The sequence below is a fragment of the Amblyomma mixtum genome, chromosome 4 (genome assembly GCF_055824585.1).
Source record: "Amblyomma mixtum isolate Tamu chromosome 4, ASM5582458v1, whole genome shotgun sequence".
Classification (NCBI taxonomy): Eukaryota; Metazoa; Arthropoda; class Arachnida; order Ixodida; family Ixodidae; genus Amblyomma; species Amblyomma mixtum.
The window spans coordinates 65,745,420-65,767,926 of record NC_143015.1 but is presented as its reverse complement, the minus strand read 5'-3'; the positions used below and the strand labels follow the sequence as shown (position 1 = coordinate 65,767,926).

The 22,507-nt window shown below is 43.2% G+C and overlaps 2 protein-coding genes across 2 annotated transcripts; both read left to right on the top strand.

Annotated features, from left to right (window-relative positions):
- The first annotated feature begins 274 nt into the window (after nt 1-274).
- Nucleotides 275-2,740, top strand: LOC149346668 (uncharacterized). Its single transcript, XM_089541407.1, has 2 exons — nt 275-307; nt 1,784-2,740. Exons 1-2 carry the CDS (start codon nt 275-277, stop codon nt 2,579-2,581), a joined length of 831 nt encoding a protein of 276 aa, XP_089397533.1. The 3' UTR covers nt 2,582-2,740.
- Nucleotides 2,741-3,144: 404 nt separating this feature from the next.
- LOC149346667 (uncharacterized) lies at nt 3,145-17,955 on the top strand. The gene is made up of 3 exons (XM_089541406.1): nt 3,145-3,199; nt 7,945-8,352; nt 15,015-17,955. The coding sequence occupies exons 1-3, from the start codon at nt 3,145-3,147 to the stop codon at nt 15,386-15,388; spliced, it is 837 nt and encodes a 278-aa protein (XP_089397532.1). The 3' UTR covers nt 15,389-17,955.
- Nucleotides 17,956-22,507: the final 4,552 nt, after the last annotated feature.

Sequence of the window (22,507 nt, the reverse complement as noted above, 5' to 3'; positions counted from 1 at the left end):
ATGGTGCTCGGCTGCTGACCCGAAAGACGCGGGTTCGATCCCGGCCGCGGCGGTTGAATTTCTTTGGAGGAGAAATTCTAGAGGCCCGTGTACTGCGCGATGTCAGTGCACGTTAAAGAACCCCAGGTGGTCGAAATTTCCGGAGCCCTTCACTACAGCGTCTCTCATAGCCTTAGTCGCTTTGGGATGTTAAACCCCATAAACCAAACTAAACCAAACCGTATAATTCAGACAAAATATGCTGACTTGCTCCCACAAAGAATTGAATGATTTGATGGCGGCACTTTCAAGCAGTGCGGACAGTGGAGTAACAAAATCGTCAATTTGGCCTTCCTCAATTTAAAGGGAAGGTGGAATTGCTTTTTTGGGAATTCGAGATTATTCGAGAATTTGAATCTATGAAGCTTCAAGGTAATGCGTGCAATGTAGTTTTGCGGTAGCATTTAGAATGGTGGCATAATCACTGATAAGCCCCGCCACGGTGGCTCGGTGGTTACGGCGCTCGGCTGCTGGCCTGAAAGACGCGGGTTCGATTCCGGCCGCGGCGGCTGAATTTCTGTGCAGGTGAAATTCTAGAGGCCCTTGTACTGTGCGATGTCAGTGCACGTTAAAGAACCCCAGGTGGTCGAAATTCCCGGAGCCCTTCACTACGGCGTCCCTCATAGCCTCAGTCGCTTTGGGACGTTAAACCCCAATAAACCGAACCAAACCATAATCACTGATTAAAACCGTGACGATATCCAGGCTTCTGCTCACTGCATTGGAGCATTGGGGGGAAACTCGTGGTGACATCATAGCTTCCAAAATTTTAGGTGTCCACTGCTTTCGTCTACATGCTGCCATGCGTCTTCCGATGCTGCAAAGCAATGCTTCCTGAGCTTCGCCTTCAATGACATTCATTTTCTTACTTGAAACTACCGGTTCTTCGCTGGAAACTTAGCGCTGCTGTACGTGATGTCATCACTGGGGTCTCTGCATGTTGCTGTGCACTGCAGAGAATCCTGAACTCCGATGCCCCTTTAGTCGGCGATTACGTCACCATTCTAGATCCTAGCGCAAAAAGATTTCACATGCTTTACCTGCAAGTTTCACACATTTGGTTTGTTTGAACTCATTGCCCTCTAAAATGAGCAAAGACTCTCGAGATAAAGCGCCAAGAGCAACTACGATGCAGCTTTGCATGAATACACTTTTCCCTGACAAATCTAGCTGCCTCGCATCACAAAGCGATATCTGTGTGCCGGCATCCTAGAGCGTGAACAAATGAATACTACAGCTTTGTAGTAGTATAGTGCAAATTCTGGATTTTACATATGGTCCATATATATGGACTTGTGTGGTTTGGCCTCAAAATGTTTCCAAAAATTTTTACATTCCAGCAGTTCTGCGAGTTTTGTTCTGGCATACTGGGTAGAATAGATATGGAACCTCTCTGTGCATGACAGTGCAGTTAACAGCTGTGAACTGCGTCACATTCTATGAGTGAATTCCACCCGTTATCCGTGGCCTCTATTCCTGAGTGAACTAAAAGGGTCCTTGTCGTGAAGCCAGAAATGATACACGTGCACTAGTACAAGTGTCGTCTTGGTTTGAGTGTCTTCATTTCTGTTAGTAATCTTGAGCTATTTGCAGTCTGAAATTTGCTCATCTGTGTGCTTAATTTGAAGCATGAAAATTTTGGCAATGTTTGAACTTCTCAATTTGACTTTGCACAAGGAAGCAGAGCTGTTTAGCATTGCAAGCACATTGAATACATCATGGTGCTGGCGCCAAGTGAGTTAAGTCCCGCATTATATTACAATTTCTGTGCCGTTCAAATGCAGGCTGGGTCTCTGAAGGATGGAGAGATGGTGCACACCCTGGACTGTATTCAACTGGTGAACCCTCAGGCAAGCAGCTGCATGAATGTAGCCACTGTGGCAAGACATTCAAATGGAAAAGTGATCAAGTCAAACACCTACGCGTCCACACGGGTGATCGTCCGTACAGTTGTGACTACTGTGGCAGTGCTTTTGCAGTAAAGGACACTCTATTAAAGCACCTGCGCACTCATACGGGTGATCGTCCATACAGTTGTGACCAGTGTGATAGCAGGTTTGCACAAAAGAGCAGCCTGGTCAACCACCTGCGCACCCATACGGGGGACTGTCCATACAGTTGTGACCACTGCGAAAGCAGCTTTGCACAAAAGAGCAGCCTGATCAGCCATCTACGCACCCACACGGGTGAGCGTCCATATGTTTGTGACTACTGTGGCAGCGCCTTTGCAAGAAAGGGCAACTTGGCAACACATGTGCGCATTCACACTGGTGAGCGTCCTTACAGTTGCGAGCATTGTGGCAGTGCCTTTGGAGACAGGAGCGCCCTGATATCACACCTCCGCACCCACACGGGGGAGAGGCCATTCCAGTGCGAGCTGTGCCCCAGGGCCTTTGCACAGAGTTCAAACCTCATGAGCCATGTGCTATCCCACAAGGGTGAGAAGTCATTCCAGTGTGACTTGTGCCAGAAAATGTTCACCAACAAGCGCACCCTAAGGAACCATAGAATGACTATGCATGAAAGGAATAGTAGTGTTTAGTGAAACTGTTGCACCTTTTGGAACATTTTGATGGCTGTCCTGTTTTTACCAAGTAACTTACTACATTGAAGCTGCCACTGTGCAGCAGCTTTATGTCCTGTACCCTTTTTTTGCCATGTATCCCTTATTTAGTGAAAATAAAATATGTCGATCGATTCATTGACTGGTTGGTTTAGTTTGGTCGGACGGTTGGTCAATCGGTCGGTTCAAGCTTACAAAAAGTGTTTCTGCACGACCTGTGTCGGTAGTTATGTTTCATCGCTTTCATGTTGAGAAATTTTTTCTCTGAAAATGTCATTTACATGCCCTCAGATTGCTTGTTTTGGAGCGCTATAGAGCCCTCTGATAAGTTCAACCATTCAGCTTCTCTATACTGGATACTCTTTTTGAATTCCGCTGACTGTTTCTGAGCGTCATCCATCAGCACAAGTGCTCGCACTTCGAAAAAGTCAGTGACTGGGCACTGTGGGTCATGTGGGTACTTCTCAGCAATTTCAGTGTGTAACAGGTGGTGCACAGTGGCGTGGTTGCCTGGCTGTGGGCGGCGAAGCAGCTGTATGAGAATGTGTGATGTGCTGCTGAAGTTCCGCACTAGCTCCAGTCCAGCGAAGTTCCTCAGTACGTTGTATGTTGAGCCGCAAGGCATTCCTTTGCAGTGCATAGCAATAGTGATCAACGTGGTAATGTCGATAACTGCACCAGTGGTGTTTTCAAGTATACAAAAGGCTTAGCGTGAGGTGGCTTGTACGGCATATTTGCACCTGCATTTTAGACGATACAACTCTGCAGCTCGGTGTAATGGTTTCGTGGTAGTAATGGCACTGTCAGCTAGCCAACTTTTTGGTGGTTGCCACGGTGATCAGGCTCGAAAGTCACGTTGCAGTGCCAACCTAACACCTTGTGAGCAAGTGCTCTGAGAATGGAATACAGATGCGTTTTGGCGAAAAAATATGGTGTGGAATGAATAAAGTGTGTCGAACATCGCTGTCGCTCAGTGTCAGCTGATAGGCGTTCAGGGTTTTGCACTAATGACATGACTGCTCAGAGAGTGCCTCGCTTATTTGGCTGACAGTGCCTCCTCCGACTCAGATTCAGAGTTTGCTATCGATCTGCATGCCCTTGGTCAGGATCAAAGTGGCCAGTCGTAGACACCATAAGCATGTCCTTCACAGGAAGCAGGAACCTGCTAAACTCCTAAACTCACACGAATGGGAACAAAATCATTACATTTGTAGATGAGATAACATCTTGTTGAAAGCATTCGGTCAGCGTCATGAATATTTCTTACTGATGCTAATTCTCAGCCTCTGCCCAAGAGAAATTTCTGGGAATAAAGGGAGCACCACCATTCTGGCTATTTTCTTCTTTTGTACTGCTCCTTTCTTTATCTTGTGTGTTGAAATTCAAAAGCCATGCTTTACCATTACTGGCCTGGATTAGCAAGCAGCTCAGCTTCCCAATTTTCTCACCCTCCAATTTCTCAAGATCGAGGCACATAATTTTGTTTTTCGTACAGAAAAGGATTTATGGCTCCAGTATTTGCCGTGCTCATTTCTTTTTCAAAAAAGCACACTGAAAGCAAATGAGTTTCTGGTACTCAGGTTAGCATTGACTGCTTGCTAACTGATCATTGATTGCTAGCTTGCTTAGCTGTGTAAGATGTTGTTGGCCAGCTTAGGTCTGGTTACTTTTGCTTGTTTTCGCCAATATTGTTATTTGTCAAATTTCTTCTATCGACCAGTTCAGGCTGAGGAATGGTTTCACCATTTATTCAGTACACGTTTGTTTTTGTTGCAAGGTTTGTGAACTTGCGAATTGTATCTGTACAGCCCTTTACTCTGTACTGCTTAACACTGCTGGAAAAACACTCCTCTGGTGTTCTTTTCATGTTTGATCTTTTCACTGGGTTAGTGGGAGGTAATTGTGGTAAATTCAGTTTATATTTCAACCGCAATTTTACTGACTTCATTGCCACTTAATGTGAAGCAAACGTTAAATATTCATGTTTTAAACGTCATTTTCGTCTTTTTCTTCAATCATAATTGATAACTTTATTCATTTATAATAGCATACAAACCACTTACTTGAAATGTTTTCCTCTACTCTGAACTTGTTAGCAAACATATCCAAATTGTATTTCATTTATAGTTTGCATTGTCCTGTATTTTTCGTATTTTAAAAATTACTTTATGAAACAGTTATGTTTTCCCGTGGTTTGAATTTTAACATTTTTTTGCAGTCTTTTAACAGGAGTTTTCCTGTGCAGCCTTTGGCTTCGCGATCTGCTCCTGTATTTACTAAGTGTGTCTGTGTTCATTTCATGATCAGTAATAATAAACTCATTCTGAAAGTGATATGGCAGACCGGCTGAGGATGAGACTCGTGATTATGCATAAAGGAAAATGACAGACAGCCTCACAAAGTCTGCATTCCTCTTGGATCACTTGCCTTCCCCCCTCAGCTTGTTAGAAATGAGCAGTTTGCGTTCTGTCAAAATGCTTAACTATTAAATGCTGATAACGTGGTTAAGTAACTTGTGGCTTTTGGTTTTTCCTTCTTACTCTACTTTGTTGTGTTTCTTCTTCTAAAACAACTACTGCTCACCTGCATAGATCAATAGCATTATGCTCATATGTTTCAGAACAGCATCTGTGATGATCTGAATGTTTGCAAAGCTTAGTTCCTGAGAGCCCTTTAGATTGTGCCAAGAGGGCTAACCAAATCACCAGAATTAAGCTGTTAAGTATATAGCAAAATATACTGTGAGTTTCATTTTGTTTCAGCATACAGGAAACGTCACCTTCAGTATTGTAGTCTTATCTTAGTTCACAGTACCGATTGCACTTTGCAGTGTGTAGTGATGTGTTTCTTGTACCTTGTGTACTAAAATATAACAGGAGTTTAATTTTGTTTGAGCGCACAGGAAACATCATCTTCAGTACTATAGTCTTATTCCAGTTTGCAGTACCGATTGCAATTTGCAGTGAGTAGTCACGTGTTTCTTGTACGTTGTCTTTTTTGTGGGAAGAGCATTAGATTGGCTGCTTTGTTTTATGCTTATTTTCTTTTTATTTTGCAGGCCAATGTTGACCAGCCAAGAAGCACATTCTTCCAGAGCAAGAGTGCTTCAGAACAACTTCCAACCTTCGTAGTCCCAATGGCCTGATGTTCATAGTCTGTAAAATAACGTGTCCAGACATCTCAGTGCCTGCTCTTCGTGCATGAAGTGGGGTGGTAACTAAATTTAAACAGAATTTTTTGGTTTGTTTGCGTTTAAATAATAAACAAGAGATGCCGTCATCTCAAGCCAGAATTTTTATTTATAGAAACGTGTGTTCTGGAAGCAACTCGGCTCCTTGCCTTGGGGAGACAATGGGCAGAGTGGTGTGCAGCTTCAAATGGTTGAAGAGAGGAAGCAGTCAAGGCCTGGGGATGCGCTTTGAAACAAGAAGCAAACTGCAATGATTCCCAGGGCAGCTTTCGTGAGATGGCGAGGCAGCTGTGTTAGGAGGGAGTGGCAAGTGGTGACGTCTATTGTCACTTATACCTCGTTGCCACCTGGTCCTTTTCTTTTCGTTTCCGAGAGTCGTGGAGCACAGGTCGTGAGCACAGACATATTCGCCTCTGAAGCAGTTCATAGCAAACACTGATCTCCCATTCTTACGGTACATACAGGACTCGACAAATATCGGCAAGCTTTCAGGAGGCAGCCTTCCACAAGTGTATTGCCTCTATCTTTACTTTGTGAAAGAAAGAAACGAAGTTGCTACCTGTTCTCATCCATTTGTAAGGAACACATTTTGTTCGAAAGCATCCAACTCAAGTAAAAAAAACTTTATGCAAGAGACAATGACTTCCTTTGCTAAGTGGGGTGCATCAGACCTTGTCCTCTTACCCAAAGATCAAAGCCAGATCACTGAAATATAAGCGACAGCTTTTGTGGAAGATTTCAGTTTTGACTTCTCGGAAAGCAGAATAGCATGCTACTCTAAATTTTCTGATGATTTCCCACAACAGTGCAAACTGAGGAACTTTTATCCTGTAACCTTTCAAGTTTTACTCTCTAAGCTGAGAGCTCTGGTGTAAGAAATGCTTGCGATTTGGTTGCATGATCCGTGAATTTGCTGCTTGTGCTGTACTGGCTTGGATGTTTGCCAACCTCTTCCATTGATTGTTCATTCTTACTGTGCTGCTTTGCCACCGAATTTCTCGTTATTTCGTCAGCCATGCTTTTTTGATGTCTTTCTAATGAAAGCAGCTCTGCAAAAGCAATAGCTTCTCTTGCAATGCAGCTAGATATTCATAAATTCTATCCAGTACTGATTGAAATGCTACTGACTGAAGGCCATGCTTTATGTGCATTTTCTTGTTCTCAATACAAAGTGTGCTGAATTCTAGTTCATTGTGATCGGTTTAAAGGATTGATCTCTTGTCGTATTTTGCATACCAGTGTTCACACTGTCTAGATATGTTCTTTTATGCTTGCACTCTGAGATGTTCTGTTTCATGTGCAAGTTCCTCGTGACAGGAGGTTACATTTCATTTTTAACTTTACATTGTTTGTCAGTTTCAGAACATTAAAAGTGCTTGTGTATGTGCTGACTTGCACCCACAGAGAATTGAACAATTTGATGACATTGGCAGGCAGTGCTGTCAGTGGAGAAAAAAAATCATATCCACATTTGGCTGCGCTCAGTTTAAAAGGACTGAGGACTTTTGAGATACTTGACCATCATAGACGCAGCTTTGCATGGCTAATCTCTTCCCTGATAAATCTAGCTGCCTCACATCACGAAGTGATGTATGTGTACCGGCATCTTAGAGCGTGAACTAACAAATATTGTAGAGCTTTGTAGTAGTATAGCACAAATTCGGGATTTTACATATGGTCCATATTTATGGGCTGCTGTGATTCGGCCTGAAAATGTTTCCAAATGTTTTTTCTCGCCAGCAGGTCTGTGAGTTTTGTTCTGACATACTGGGTAGAATAGATATGAAACCTCTCTGGGTTTGACGAGTGTGGTTAACACCTGTGAACTGCATCACAATCTATAATTGAATTCTACCTGTTATTCCTTGGTGGACTAAAGGGTTGTTGTCATGAAGCTAAAAATAATACGCACGCACTAGTAAAAGCGTCTTCTTGTTGGTTTGACTGTCTTCATTTCTGTTAATAATGTTGAGCTATTTAGTCTGAATTTTGCTCGTCTGTATGCTTAATTTGGAGCACGAAAAGTTTGCAGAAGTTCGACTTTCTCAATTCGACCTTGCACTAGGAAGCACAGCTCTTGTATAGCATTGCAACCACATCTAATATATCATGGTCCTGGTGTCAGGTGATTTGAGTCCGACATTATATTAAGAATTTCTGTGCCGTTCGAATGCAGGGTTGGTCTCGGAAGGCAGCAAACCTGGCGCACGTCCTGGACAAAATTCATCTGGTGAAGCCTCAGGCAAGAAGCTGCACGAATGTAGCCATTGTGGCAAGTCATTCAAACGGAAAAGTCAGCTAGTCAAGCACCTACGCGTCCACACGGGTGATCGTCCGTACAGTTGTGATCACTGTGGCAGTGCTTTTACAAATAAGAGCAACCTTGCAAGACATTTGCGCACTCACACGGGTGAGCATCCTTACAGTTGCGAGTATTGTGGCTATGCCTTCGGAGACAGGAGCGCCCTGATATCACACCTCCGCACCCACACGGGGGAGAGGCCATTCCAGTGTGAGCTGTGCCCCATGGCCTTTGCACAGAGTTCAACTCTCATGAGCCATAAGCTATCCCACACAAGTGCGAAGCCATTCCAGTGTGACTTGTGCGAAAAAAGGTTCGCTAAAAAGAGCAGCCTAACAAACCATCGAGAGGCTGTACATGAGAGGTATAGCAGTGTTTAGTGAAACTATGACACCTTTTGGCACCCTCTTGGAACACTTGGATGGCTGTCCTGTTTTTCCCAAGGGCTCCCAGTGACCTATGAATGGAAGGAAGAGAGTGACCAGTTCCGAATACGTGGGCATTAACCCATTTACACTATCGCATCGTACCCTTGAGGTGGAGCTCAAGTCTCCCCACCAATTTTTTCAGCAGTCTTCAAGGGAGGGACATGAAGTGCGAGGAAAATATTCAGCCTCAAGATGTGGCTAGCTTTATTTGTGTGATGTTTTAAGCAAAAAGTAGCAAAAATAATTACTGCACCATTAATTGCATTACTTTTTCCTATATGAATGTTTCTGTGTTCCATGCGAATCGCATACTTTGAGGAAACTGTCTTCTTTGCTTTTAATCAATTTTGTGCTCGAAACAGAAGTTCTGCGATTTCACTTTATATCAGCCTTGTTGCGTTTAAATGTTATTGATTAAAATCATTTATTCTTGTCAGGTGTTCTCTGCGGTTACAAACCTGCAGGGATTGTGGCCACTTAGATCATTTGCAGAAAAATTTCCCCAATGAAATGAGAACTCATGCAATGAAATGCCAAGCTTCCATTTTGTGTCTGCTGTATATTTAAGCAGTTTATTTGACTTGTTGTGTTTGCCATCATAAAACGTTGTGTATGTTGAGGTTGTTTGTGGTGGTCATTTCTTTGACTTATCTTGTGTGTTGAAATTCAAAAGCCGTGCATTACCATTACTGACCTGGATCTGTAAAGAGTTCAGCTGTCCAATTTTCTTACCTCATTATTTCTCAAAGTCAAGGCATATTATTGTGCCCTTCCTACAGTTTTGGCTCCAGTGTTTTCATTGCTCATTTCTTTTTCAAAGCATAATACTTGGTTAGCATCGGTTGCCTGCTAACTAATCATTGATTGGTTGCTGGCTTAGCTGTGTTAAATGTTGCTGACTAGAATAGGTCTGGTTACTTTTGCTTGTTTTCTCCAATATTTTTATTTTTCAAATTTCTTCTATCAGGCAGTTTAGGCTGAGCAATGGTCTCACCACTTATGCAGAACATGTTTGATTTTGTTGCGTGGTTTGTGAACTTGTGAAATGGTGTCAGTGGAAGCCTTTACACTGTACTGCATAACACTCGTGGAAAAACACACTACTCTGGTATTCTTTTCATGTTTTGTCTTTTCACTTTGTAAGTGAGAAGTAACTATGGTAAATTCAGTTACTTGTTCAAAAATATTTTTATGCAATTCATTACCATTTAATGTGAATTGCATAAAAATATTTTGAAGAATATTCATGCTCTTAAACGTTATTTTCATCCTTTTCTTCATTCATGATTGATAGTATTGATAATAGCGTACAGACCACTTACATGAAATCTTTTTCTCTATTCTTAAATTGTTAACAAAGATATCCAAATTGTATTTTGTTTATAGTTTGCATTCTTTTGTGTTTTTGTGAAGTTATGTTTTCCCACAGTTTTTATTTAAACATTTTTGTGGACTCTTCTAACAGCTTTTTTTCTGTGCAGCCTTTGGGACCACCTGTATTCACTGAATGTGTCTGTGTTCATTTCATGATCAGTAATAATAAACTCATTCTGAAAGTGATATGGCAGACTGGCTGAGGATGAGACTCGTGATTATGCATAAAGGGAAATAAGACAGCCTCGCAAACTCTGCATTCCTCTTGGATCACTTGCCTTCCCCGTTAACATTGTCAGACAGGAGCAGTTTGTGTTCCCTCAGAATACTTCACTATTAAATGCTCATAAAGTGGAGAACTATCTTGTGGCTTTTGGTTTTTTCTTCTTCTTGCTCTACTCTCTTGTGTTTCATTTCGCAAGCATCCCAGACAGTATTGAAAGAATGCAAGTTGCTTGAAGAACAGTCTTCTAGAACAACAGGCCCATAGAGTTATGCTCGTATATTTCTGAACGGCATATCTTCAGTACTACAGTCTTACTGCAGTTTGCAGTACTGATTGCAATTTGCAGTGAGTAGTCGCATGTTTCTTTCACATTCTCATTTTTGTGGGAAGCACATTAGAACAGCTGCTTTGTTTATTATTTGTGCTGATTTGCTTTTTTACTTTGCAGACCAATGTTGACAAGCCAAGAGACACACATTCTTCCAGATCAAGAGTCCTTCAGAACAACTTCCAACCTTCATAGTCCTAATGGCTTGATGTTCGTAGTCTGTAAAATAACGTGTCCAGATATCTCAGTGCCTGCTCTTCTATCATGAAGTGGGGTGATAACTACCTTTGAACAAAATTTCTTGGCTTGTTTGCGTTTAGCTAATAAACAAAAGATGCCGTCGTCTCAAGCCACCATTCAAGTTTTTCAGTAAGCAGAGAGCTTTGCTGAAAGGAATGCTTGCAGTATATTAATTCCATTTGGTTGCAAGATCCTTGAACTTGCTTCTTGTGCTGTACTGGTTTGTGTGTTTGCAAATGTCTTGCATTGATTGTTCATTGTTATTGTGCTGCTTTGCCACCGAATTTCTCGTTATCTCGTCAGCCTTGCTTTTTTGGCGTCTTTCTAATGAAAGCAGCTCTGCAAAAGCAATAGCTTCTCTTGCAATGCAGCTAGATATTCATAAATTCCATCCAGTACTGATTGAAATGCTACTGACTGAACGCCGTGCTTTAAGTGCGTTTTCTTGTTATCAATACAAAGTGCGCTCAATTCTAATTCATTGTGATCCATTTAAATGATAGATCTCTTGTGGTATTTTGCATACCAACGTTCACACTGTCTAGATATGTGCATTTATGCTTGCACTCTAAGGTGTTATATTTCATGTGCAAGTTCCTTGTGACAGGAGGTTACATTTCATTGTTAGCGTCTCTCATAGCCTTAGTTGCTTTGGGACAAAAAACCCCATAAACCAAACCAAACCAAACATTTCATTGTTAACTTTACATTGTTCGTCAGTTTCAGAACATTGAAAGCAGTTGTGTGTGTTTGCAGGTGTTATGTAGTGGTAGCCTTGTTGGTGTAATAGAATGCGGATTGTCTTTCAGATGGAGTGTTTTGTTTTAATAGGAAGTTTTGCTTCTGCAGAGTTCTTGTTGAGTTTGTGTAGCTCAATGTGCTTTCTTAGAAGTATCAATAATTAAAGGAAGTCTTAATGCAAGCCCTAGCAAATTGAACTCGAGACCATGCTGTGTGTGGGCCCGAATGCCACTCTTAGTGCCTTAGTTTCAGTCTTGGACACAGTATTGCCACAGCACTGCATTGGCAGCATGGCCAAAGATGAAAGATTTGTATAATTCAGACAAAATTATGCTGACTTGTGCCCACGAAGAATTGAACGATTTGATAACGGCACTGGCAAGCAGTGTAGCCATTGGAGTAAAAAAATCGTCAATTTGGCCTTCCTTCATCGCTGTGCACTGCATGCCGTGTTTTCCCCTTTGTCATATTTCTCTCGTGATGGAAACAAGTGGCTAGTCTGCTACTATGTGAAAAGCATACGTGACTAGGGCGCTGCAAAAAAAAAAAATTCAGGGGGGCACTTTGTTGACCTAAAGTGCAGTGAGGGGAAAGCCTTAAGCGCGGTGTTGCTGCTTGTGTCACTGATGCGCGGTCAAGATGTTAAGGGAAGGTGGAATTGTTTTTTGGGAATTCGAGATTTTTCGAGAATTTGAATCTATGAAGCTTCCTGGTAATGCGTGCAATGTAGTTTTGCGGTAGCATTTAAAATGGCGGCGTAATCACTAATTAAAACCGCGACTATATCCAGGCTTCTGCTCACTGCGTTGGAGAAGTGCGGGGAAGCTCGTGGTGATGTCATAGCTGCCAAAATTTCATTTGTCTACTGCTTTCGTCTACATGCTGCCGTGCGTCTTCCGATGCCGCAAAGCAATGCTTCCTGAGCTTCGCCTTCAATGGCAGTGTTTTCTTGCTTGAAACTACCAGTTCTTCGCTGGAAATTTAGCGCCGCCGTACGTGACGTCATCACTGGGGTCTCTGCCTGTCGCTGTGCACTGCAGAAAAGCCTGAACACCGATGCCCCTTTAGTCGGCGATTACGTCACCATTTCTAATCCTACTGCAAAAAGATTTCACATGCTTTACCTGGAAGTTTCACACGCTCAGTTTGTTTAAACTCATCGAATTCTCATCGAATCGGAGCAAAGACTTTCGAGATAAAGCTCCGACAGCACCTACGATAACTGTGAACGACGTGGATGCAGCTTTGCATGGCTACGCTCTTCCGGGATAAATCTAGCAGGGCCGCACCACAAAGTGATATCTGTGTGTCAGCATCGTAGAGCGTGAGCAAACGAATATTACAGAGCTCTGTAGTAGTGCACTGCATGGGCTCGGGCCAGCCCGCGGGCCGGGCCGGAATATGATCTGTTTTGCCGGGCCTGGGCCGGGCCCGGGCCGGGCTCGGGTTTAAAGCTGCGGACCCGAGCTAGGCTTGGGTCCGTACAGAAACGGCTGGTGTCCGACTATTCATTCACTATTGCAGAGTGACGTACACAACTGCGGCATTGGAGCAGCGACAGTACGCGCTGAGAAAAAAACTAAGCGTTAATGATTGACTTATATACTTCCTTATTTTTATGCTGCGGTGGCTTAGTTGTCAGGGCGCTTGATTACTGAGCCGGGGAACCAAGGTTTGCTCCTAGCCTCGGCGGCCGTATTTCTATTTAGGCGGCAAGCATGACAGCCATGTACTTTGTAATATCATTGCTCGTTGAAGAAACCCAGATCGAAATAATCCGGAGCCCTCTGCTTCGGTGTCTCTCAAAGCGTGACTCCCCTTGGGCCCTTAAGCCCCAAAAACATAGCTTTTATTTTATAGCTATATTTTTCTCACATGGAAAAATTCACAAACTAAAGCGCGTTTGATGTTCTCAAATAGTCACAAAAGCTCGCGAGAGTTTGTAAATCTCATCTCATAACCATATATATCCCTCCTCGCTTCTTCAGCCTGGTTGTCATTTGACAAGTGCTTTGCCCTGTGAGTTATCACGTGGTTCGCTCGTTATCCTCTGCTCCACCAGTAAGAGTAAAATTCAACCGGTCTTAATTGGCCATTGATCGTTCGTCATCCCAAAACATTCCTATACACTATTAGAAATGCATTCGGGCAGAGCATATTAGTTTATGACGCTTATAGTCTTCAAACACACACCGTCAAATACTCAAGCCTTTTAGCTTTTCGTTTCTGCTGAAAGGCGACCAGTTCGGCTATGAGTTCAACCTGTGAGATCGCATTCACTAAAAAAATGTCATCCCACTGCTTCCTAGGCAGCTTTAATGTTTATACTTCTCGGGCGGCAAAATATAACTGATTAAAATCATGGGGGAATGCAAAGTAGTCTAGTACGCGCGTATGCAGCCCTTTCATTTGGTTCTCGGAACTTCCAAGTTTATCTTTATGCACCTACACGAGGTCATTGTCAAAAAGACGGGCCTGGCGAGCACTACTCTTAATCACTTCCTTCTGGGTTAAAAAGAACCAAGTTTCTGCAAGCCAAACTGTGGTTTCAGAACCTTTGTCGGCCAGTTTCTTATCGGTCTAGTAGCAGTCTACTTGCTCAGAGTGAGCAGTATACCTCAAGCGATACTGTGAAACGGGCTGGGCCGGGCCCGGGCTGGGCTTCACTCCGGGATTCACGGGCCGGGCCGGGCTCGCTAGAGCGATAATTTAGCGGGCCTGGGCCGGGCCCGGGCTTGAAGCCGCGGGCCTGGGCCGGGCTCGGGCTTCAGGTCTCGGGCCCGGGCCGGGCTTGGGCCTCAGATTGAGGCCCGTGCAGTGCTCTAACTCTGTAGTAATGTAGTGCAAATGCTGAATTTTACATATGGTCCATATTTATAGACTGCTGTGATTGAGCCTGAAAATGTTTCAAAAAATTTTTACATTCCAGCACTTCTGCAAGTTTTGTTCTGGCATACTGGGTAGAATAGATGTGGAACCTCTCTGCGTTTGACAGTGCAGTTAACCGCTGTGAACTGCGTCACCTTCTTTAACTGAATTCCAACCGTTATCTGTGGCCTCTATTCCTGGGTGAACTAAAGGGTTGTCGTGAAGCCAGAAATGATGCACGTGCAGTAGCAAAAGCGTCTTCTAGTTGGTATGACTCTCTTCATTTCTATTAATAATGTCGAGGTATTTGAAGTCTGAAATTTTCTCATCTCTGTGCTTAATTGGAAGCATGAAAAGTTTGGAAATGTTCGATTTTCCCGATTTAACTTTGCACAAGGAAGCACAGCTGTGTAGCATTGCAAGCACATTGAATATATCACTAGCGCCAAGTGCGTTAAGTCCCGCATTATATTACAATTTCTGTGTCGTTCAAATGCAGGCTGGGTCTCTGAAGGATGCAGAGATGGTGCACACCCTGGACTGTCTTCAACTGGTGAACCCTCAGGCAAGCAGCTGCACGAATGTAGCCACTGCGGCAAGACATTCAAATGGAAAAGTGACCAAGTCAAACACCTACGCGTCCACACGGGTGATCGTCCATACAGTTGTGACTACTGTGGCAGTGCTTTTGCAGTAAAGGACACCCTGTTAACACACCTGCGCACTCACACGGGTGAGCGTCCATATGTTTGTGACTACTGTAGCAGCGCCTTTGCTAAAAAGGGCAACTTGGCAACACATGTGCGCATTCACACAGGTGAGAGACCTTACAGTTGCGAGCATTGTGGCAATGCCTTTGGAGACAGGAGCGCCCTGATATCACACATCCACACCCACACAGGGGAGAGGCCATACCAGTGCAAGCTGTGCCCCAGGGCCTTTGCACATAGTTCAAACCTCATGAGCCATGTGCTATCCCACAAGAATGAGAAGTCATTCCAGTGTGACTTGTGCCAGAAAATGTTCACCAACAAGCGCTCCCTAAAGAACCACAGAATGACTGTGCATGAAAAGAATAGTAATGTTTAGTGAAACTGTAGCACCTTTTGGAACATTTTGATGGCTATCCTGATTTTACCTAGTAACAAAGAACATTGAAGCTGACACTGTGCAGCTCTTTCTCCTGTCCCCTTTTTTTGCCATGTATCCCTTTTTTTTTTGGTGAAAATAAAATATGCCGATTGATTTATTGACTGGTTGGTTTAGTTCGGTCGGCTGGTCCGTCGGTCGGTCGGTTCTTGCTTAAGAAAAGTGTTGCTATACAACCTGTGCCGGTAGTTCTGTTTCATAGCTTTCATGTTGAGAAATTTTTTCCCAGAAAATGCCATTTACATGCCCTCAGATTGGTTGTTTTGGAGCACAAAGTGCTCGCGCTCCAAAAAAAGTCAGTGACCGGGCACTGTGGGTCGTGGGTATTTCTCAGCAATCTCAGATTGTGCACGGCAGCTTGGTTGCCTGGCTGTGTGGGCGATGAAGCGGCTATGTAAGAATGCTTGATTTGGTGCTGAATTTCCGCACTGGCTCCAATCCAACCAAGTTCATCAGTATGATGAGCTGCAAAACGTTTCTTTGTGGTGCATGGCAGCAGTGATCAATGTGGTTACGTCGATGACTGCTCCAGTGGTGTTTTCAGGTATACATAAGGCTTAGCATGAGGTGCCTTGTACGGCATATTTGCACCTGCATTTTACACGGTACATCTCTGTGGCTCCGTGCAATGGGCAGCTAAAGTGCCATGGTCTCATGGTAGTAATGGCACTGACAGGTAGCAAACTTTTTGATGGTTGCCACGCTGATCAAGCTCGAAAGTCACGCTGCATTTCCAACCAAACACCTCATGAACAAATGCGATGAGGGTGGAATACAGATGCGTTTTGGCGAAAAAGTATGGTGTGGAATGAATAAAGTGCATTGAACATTGCTGTCGCTCAGTGCCATATGATAGGCCTTCAGAGTTTTGCACCAATGACATGACTGCTCAGAGAGTGCCTCGCTTATTTGGCTGGACAGTGCCTCCTCTGACTCAGATTCAGAGTTTGCTATTGATCTGCACGCTTTTGATCAGAGGATCAAAGTGACCAGCCTTAGACACCATAAGCGTGTCTTTCACAGTAAGCAGAAACTTGCTAAGCTCCTAAACTCGTATGAATGGGAATAAAATTATGGCATTTGTAGAAGGGATAACTTCTTGTTGAAAACTTTGTCAGCAACGTCACGAATAAATCTTACTGGTGCTAATTCGCAGCCTCTGCCGAAGAGATTTGTGGGGATAAAGGGAGCACAGCATTCTTGCTACTTTCATGACATCTTTTGTACTGCTCCTTTCTTTATCTTGTGTATTGAAATTCAAAAGCCATGCTTTACCATTACTGGCCTGGATCAGTATGCGGCTCAGCTTTCCAATTTTCTTACCGTTCTATTTCTCAAAATCGAGGCACATAATTGTGTTTTTCCTAAAGAAAAGGATTTCTGGCTCCAGTATTTTCTGTGCTCATTTCTTTTTCAAAAAAGCGCACTGAAAGAAAATGAGTTTCTGGTACTTAGGTTAGCATTGATTGCTTGCTAACATATCATTGATTGCTAGCTTGTTTAGCTGTGTCAGATGTTGCTGGCCAGCCTACGTCTGGTTACTTTTGCTTGTTTTCTCCAATATTTTTTTATTTGCCATGTTTTCTATCGACCAGTTTAGGCTGATGAATGATCTCACCGTTTACTCAGAACACGTTTGTTTCTGTTACAAGGTTTGTGAACTTGCAAATTGGTATCAGTGGAAGCCTTTACTCTGTACTGCTTAACACTGCTGGAAAAACACACTCCTCTGGTGTTCTTTTCATGTTGGTCTTTTCCCTGTGTTGGTGAGAAGTAATTATGGCAAATTCAGTTTATTTTTCAACCACATTTTTTTGGAATTCATTACCACTTAATGTGAAGAAAACATTAAATATTCATGTTTGAAACATCATTTTTGTGTTTTTCTTCAATCATAATTGATAGCTTTATTCATTTATGATAGCATACAATTGAACGGAAATGAGAGAATGACCTTTTGCTGATATGGGAATTAACCCAATATGCTTTTGCGCCATACCCTTAAGACGGAGCTTAGGTGTCCCCTCCAATTTTACACAGGAACGGGAATTTTCCATTTATTAGCAATGGAAAAATGGCACGTGTGTGAGGGGACACGTGTACATAGCGGATTTTTGGTAGAAGAAGCATAACTTCCAATGGGAGAAAGTACAGCAGAGGTCACTTACTCCACCTTGCCTCAGTGGGCACTGCAGTCGTCGAAGGAAATCAAAAGGACTGTAATCTAGTCTTGTCACACTAGTATTTCTTCAGTACGAGTCGTACACACCTAAGTGTCCTTGAAAAAGAATTAAAGATAGTCTCGAGATGAAGCTGAAACTCGTCCAGCCTGACACACCTTGGTGGCCAGCTAGCTCATGAACGATCATAGGTTATGATATTAAAAGTGCTGCAGCCACTGGTGTGTGCTTTGGAAATCATTTACCAAACTGACATGAGCAGTGAAGCTGGACTACTATTGCAGCAAGGTTCAGAAAACTGATTGGTGCTTTTGCACTTGAGGTTAATTTCTTGAGGCCACCGAGATCTCAGAACAATGCCATCCAGGCAACTAGGACAGCAATGAATGTTTGTCCAGTAATTGACCACGAAGGCAATTGCAGAGGTTTCTGTGGAAGCAATGCCCAAAGTGCAAACAGCAGCAGAGAAACTTCTTTAAAATGGCACTTTCATAGAGGCATTAACAGATGAGAGCAAGAGCAACTCAACAAGTCAGTAAGATAACTGACAACGTCAGGTCAGCAGCATCAATAAATCATCAGACACCTTCAGCATACCGTGTACCGTGTTACCGTTACCAGTACCAAAGTACGCCTGTGTGCAGCCAATGCGCATGCGCAAATTGCCTTGACGGTGCCACATACCCGGCAGCTGTGCTCGTGCCCACAGCTTTGGAACCAATCAGCACGTACTCACCACCGGTGGGCGGGCTCCCGGTACTCCGGTAACGGTAACACGGTACAAGGTATGCTAAAGGTGTCTATTGCAATATTAATTCGAATAGTTTACCAACAAACCTCTCAGCCCCAAGTTTTTCAGAGTGTATAATGCACCTCAAAGTAGATGTCAAAGCAGTTTAAGAAAAGATAATTCTGTTTGTTACTCATGTAACTGGGAACCCCGGCTAATTTCAAGAGTGAACATGCAAAATGAAAGCCTGAAAACTATTTTCTTTGTGCCCAACAAAACATTGGTGGGCTGTTGTGCCACTGGCAAGGAAGGAGTACCACAGATTATTTACGTGGAACAGAGCACTTAAATCAGTAAGTTCATAAATTCTTTCTTGTAGGGGGGGGTGGCGAAAAGATGTGCTTGGATGTGATGCAAGATGTTGGTTAGAAAGAAGTGAAGCTGTGGTGTCTAACCCTTTGTGGTACAGTGGTACACATGTCCCGCTTTTTCCATCGTTTTGTTTTGAGTTGTGAGCCTAAAACCACTGCATCCTTTGGTTTCATATACTTCTTGCCCCACCTCGTGGATGTTCAAAGAAGCTTTTCAGCTTTTGTTTTAATACTATTCACCTAGTGGCAGCACATGCTAAAACGAACTGTTTCAATTGCACGTGCTGGAATTGTTTTACAAAGAATTTTGGCACGCTCTGCAGTCGGGAAATGAGTAAGTAGCAAGTGCTAAAAAGTTGTTTGTTACAAGTCCCGAAATGTCTTATTTAAATTGTTTTTACAGTCCTGCCCCTACAGGTTAGTCAAAAATTTGTGCAACATGTAATGCACAACTTTTTAGCAATATATATTGGCTGTGTTTCATACTATCTTTATATGTTTTCATAATCTGGTAGTGCTTGACGAAAGTTAGATAAGTGAGAAAACTCTCCACATGCAAAGTGTGTAGAGTGTCTCTGTGCAATTAGCCTCTTGTGTTTTCAAAATAGAAAAAAAAAACACTGTAGGCAGGCCCATGTCTGTTGTCCGAATGTTGACAGCGAGTAAATGCAGTATGAACATTTCTGGACTATTTTTTCGTAGAAAGCATGCTTTTGTAAGCTCTCTCACAGTATGCCTACAGCTCTCTCTCAGTGGTCAGTGGGACACATGTAACCCACTTTTTCAGATGCTTTCACAGGGCTACGGGACACATGTCCCACTTTTTTGTCAACAACTGTTGACACTAAAGAGCTGATTTTGTAATTTTATAATACTAATAGGCATGACTACGCCACCCTTAATAGGCAGCATGCATTGCTCACCACACTTTGTCCCATAAAGGGTTAAAGAACTAGATAAGCCAAGGCGCAGCACAGCTTTCAGATCCTAATGCAGATCATTAGCACTAACAGTGAGTTTCACAAACAGCTCAAATATGCATATTGCTTGCAGTGGGCTAAAAATGTCAAGTTGGCAATGTCATAAAAGTAGCAGATATACAGCAGAAGCTCAGCAAACATGCTGGTCTGTACTGGGTTTTCAACAAACTGCACTTTCTCAAGCTGTGATAAACTGCTCCATTTACAGCAATCTTAACCTCTATCCCAAAAAATGACACCCGTTGTCATGACGGCCAGTTCTACATGTGGGAAGCCCTGCATGTGACAAAGAGGGTGGAAAGCAAGATGAACAACTGCTGTTCCAGCAGTAATATGAAACTAGGTCATCTAAGCTACACTGCTTTTGCAATCAAAATTAAAACCCTGAAGAGCTCATCCAAAGTGAAGAAATATGAAGGCATTTAAAAGAAATGCCAACTCTTAAAGGCTCGAAAGAAAACATGCCATGTCATCTGACCAGCATGTTTCTCCTGCAGTGCAGTGTTATAGTCAAGTATCAAGGCTTTCACTGGTGCTGATTTGCAAGTTCACAAAGCATGCAACAAAAACAAGCGTGTCCTGAATAAACAGTGAGACCATTCATTGGCCTGAACAGCACAAAAGAAGAAACTTGACAAATAAAAAATTGGAGAAAACAAGGCAAAGGTAGTCAGACTTGCACTAGATAGCAACATCTGACAAAGCCAAGCTAGCCAGAAGTCAATGGTCACTTAGCAAGCTACCAATACTAACCTAAGTATCATAGAACTCGTTTTGATTCAAAGCGTCTCTTTTAAAAAGAAATGAACAATGAAAATACTGGAGCAAGAAATTCTTTTCTGTAGGAAAAGCACAATTATGTGCCTCAAGTTTGAGATATAGAGGGGAAAGAAAATTGAAAAGCTGAGCTCCTTGCAGATCCAGGTCAGCAATGATAAAACACGGCTTTTGAATTTCAACACACAAGATAACTCAAAGAAAGGAGCATCACAAAAGATGTCAAGAAAATAGCCAGAATGGTGGGGCTCCCTTTATTCCCAGAAATTTCTCTTGGGCAGAGGCTGAGAATTAGCATCAGTAAGAAATATTCATGACGCTGACCGAATGCTTTCAACAAGAAGTTATCCCATCTACAAATGTAATGATTTTGTTCCCATTCATGAGAGTTTAGGACTTATCAGGTTCCTGCTTCCTGTACTTATGGTGTCTACGGCTGGTCACTTTGATCCTCTGATCAAAAGCGTGCAGATCAATAGCAAACTCTGAAACTCTGCCGGAGGAGGCACTGTCCAGCCAAATAAGTGAGGCACTCTATGAGCAGTCATGTCATTGGTGCAAAACCCTGAACGCCTATCAGCTGGCAGTGAGCGACAGCAATGATCGACACACTTTGTTCATTCCACACCATACTTTTTCGCCAAAACGCATCTGTATTCCATCATCATCACATTCATTCACGAGGTGTTTGGTTGGCACTGCAGCTTGTCTTTCGAGCCTGATCAGCATGTCAACCACCAAAAAGCTGGCTAGCTGACAGTGCCATTACTACCACGAAACCGAGCTGCAGAGTTGTATCGTCTAAAATGCAGGTGCAAATATGCCGTACAAGGCACCTCATGCTGAGCCTTTTGTATACTTGAAAGCACCACTGGTGTAGTTATCGAAATTACCACATTGATCACTATTGCCATGCACTGCAAAGAATGTTTTGCGGCTCAACATACAACGTACTGAGGAACTTCGTTGGATTGGAGCTAGTGCGGAATTTCAGCAGAACATCACAGATTCTCACACAGCTGCTTCGCCGCCCGCAGCCAGGCAACCACACCACTATGCACCACCTGTTATGCGCTGAAATTGCTGAGAAGTACCCACGTGACCCACAGTGCCCAGTCACTGACTTTTTTCGGACTGCAAGCACTTTGTGCTGAAGGGTGACGCTGAGAAACAGTCAGCGGAGTTCAAAAAGAGTATCCAGTATAGAGAAGCTGAATGGGAGAACTTATCAGAGGGCTCTATAGCGCTCCAAAGCAAGCTATCTGAGGCCATGTAGATGGCACTTTCAGGGAAAAAATTTCTCAACATGAAAGCTATGAAACATAACTACCGACACAAGTTGTACAGCAACACTTTTCGTAAGCTTGAACTGACCGACTTACCAACCGATCGACTGGCCGACCAAACTAAACCAACCAGTCAATAAACTGATTGACATATTTTATTTTCACCAAAAAAGGGGACAGGAGAAAGGGCTGCACAGTAGCAGCTTCAATGTTGTAAGTTAGTTTGTAAAAACAGGACAGCCATCAAATTGTTCCAAAAGGTGCTACACTTTCACTAAACAGTACTATTCCTTTCATGCACAGACATTCTATGGTTTTTTTAGGGTGCGCTTGTTGGTGAACATCTTCTGGTACAAGTCACACTGGAATGACTTCTCACCCTTGTGGGATAGCACATGGCTCATGAGGTTTGAACTTTCTGCAAAGGCCCTGGGGCACAGCTCGCACTGGAATGGCCTCTCCCCCGTGTGGGTGCGGAGGTGTGATATCAGGGCGCTCCTGTCTCCAAAGGTACTGCCACAATGTTTGCAACTGTAAGGACGCTCACCAGTGTGAATGCGCACATGTGTTGCCAAGTTACCCTTTCTTGCAAAGGCGCTGCCACAGTAGTCACAAACATATGGACGCTCACCTGTGTGAGTGCGTAGATGGCTGATCAGGCTGCTCTTTTGTGCAAAGCTGCTTTCGCAGTGGTCAGAACTATATGGACAGTCCCCCGTATGGGTGCGCAGGTGG

Bases quoted from the DNA above. Each gene is read 5' to 3' on its own strand.
- LOC149346668 (XM_089541407.1), top strand. From the start codon at position 275: ATGGCGGCACTTTCAAGCAGTGCGGACAGTGGA. The intron at 308-1,783 runs GTAACAAAATCG...AAGTGAGTTAAG, and splicing joins CAAGCAGTGCGGACAGTGGA to TCCCGCATTATATTACAATT.
- LOC149346667 (XM_089541406.1), top strand. From the start codon at position 3,145: ATGTGTGATGTGCTGCTGAAGTTCCGCACTAGCTCCAGTCCAGCGAAG. The intron at 3,200-7,944 runs GTACGTTGTATG...CATTATATTAAG, and splicing joins CAGTCCAGCGAAGTTCCTCA to AATTTCTGTGCCGTTCGAAT. The intron at 8,353-15,014 runs ATAAGCTATCCC...CCCTGTTAACAC, and splicing joins GAGTTCAACTCTCATGAGCC to ACCTGCGCACTCACACGGGT.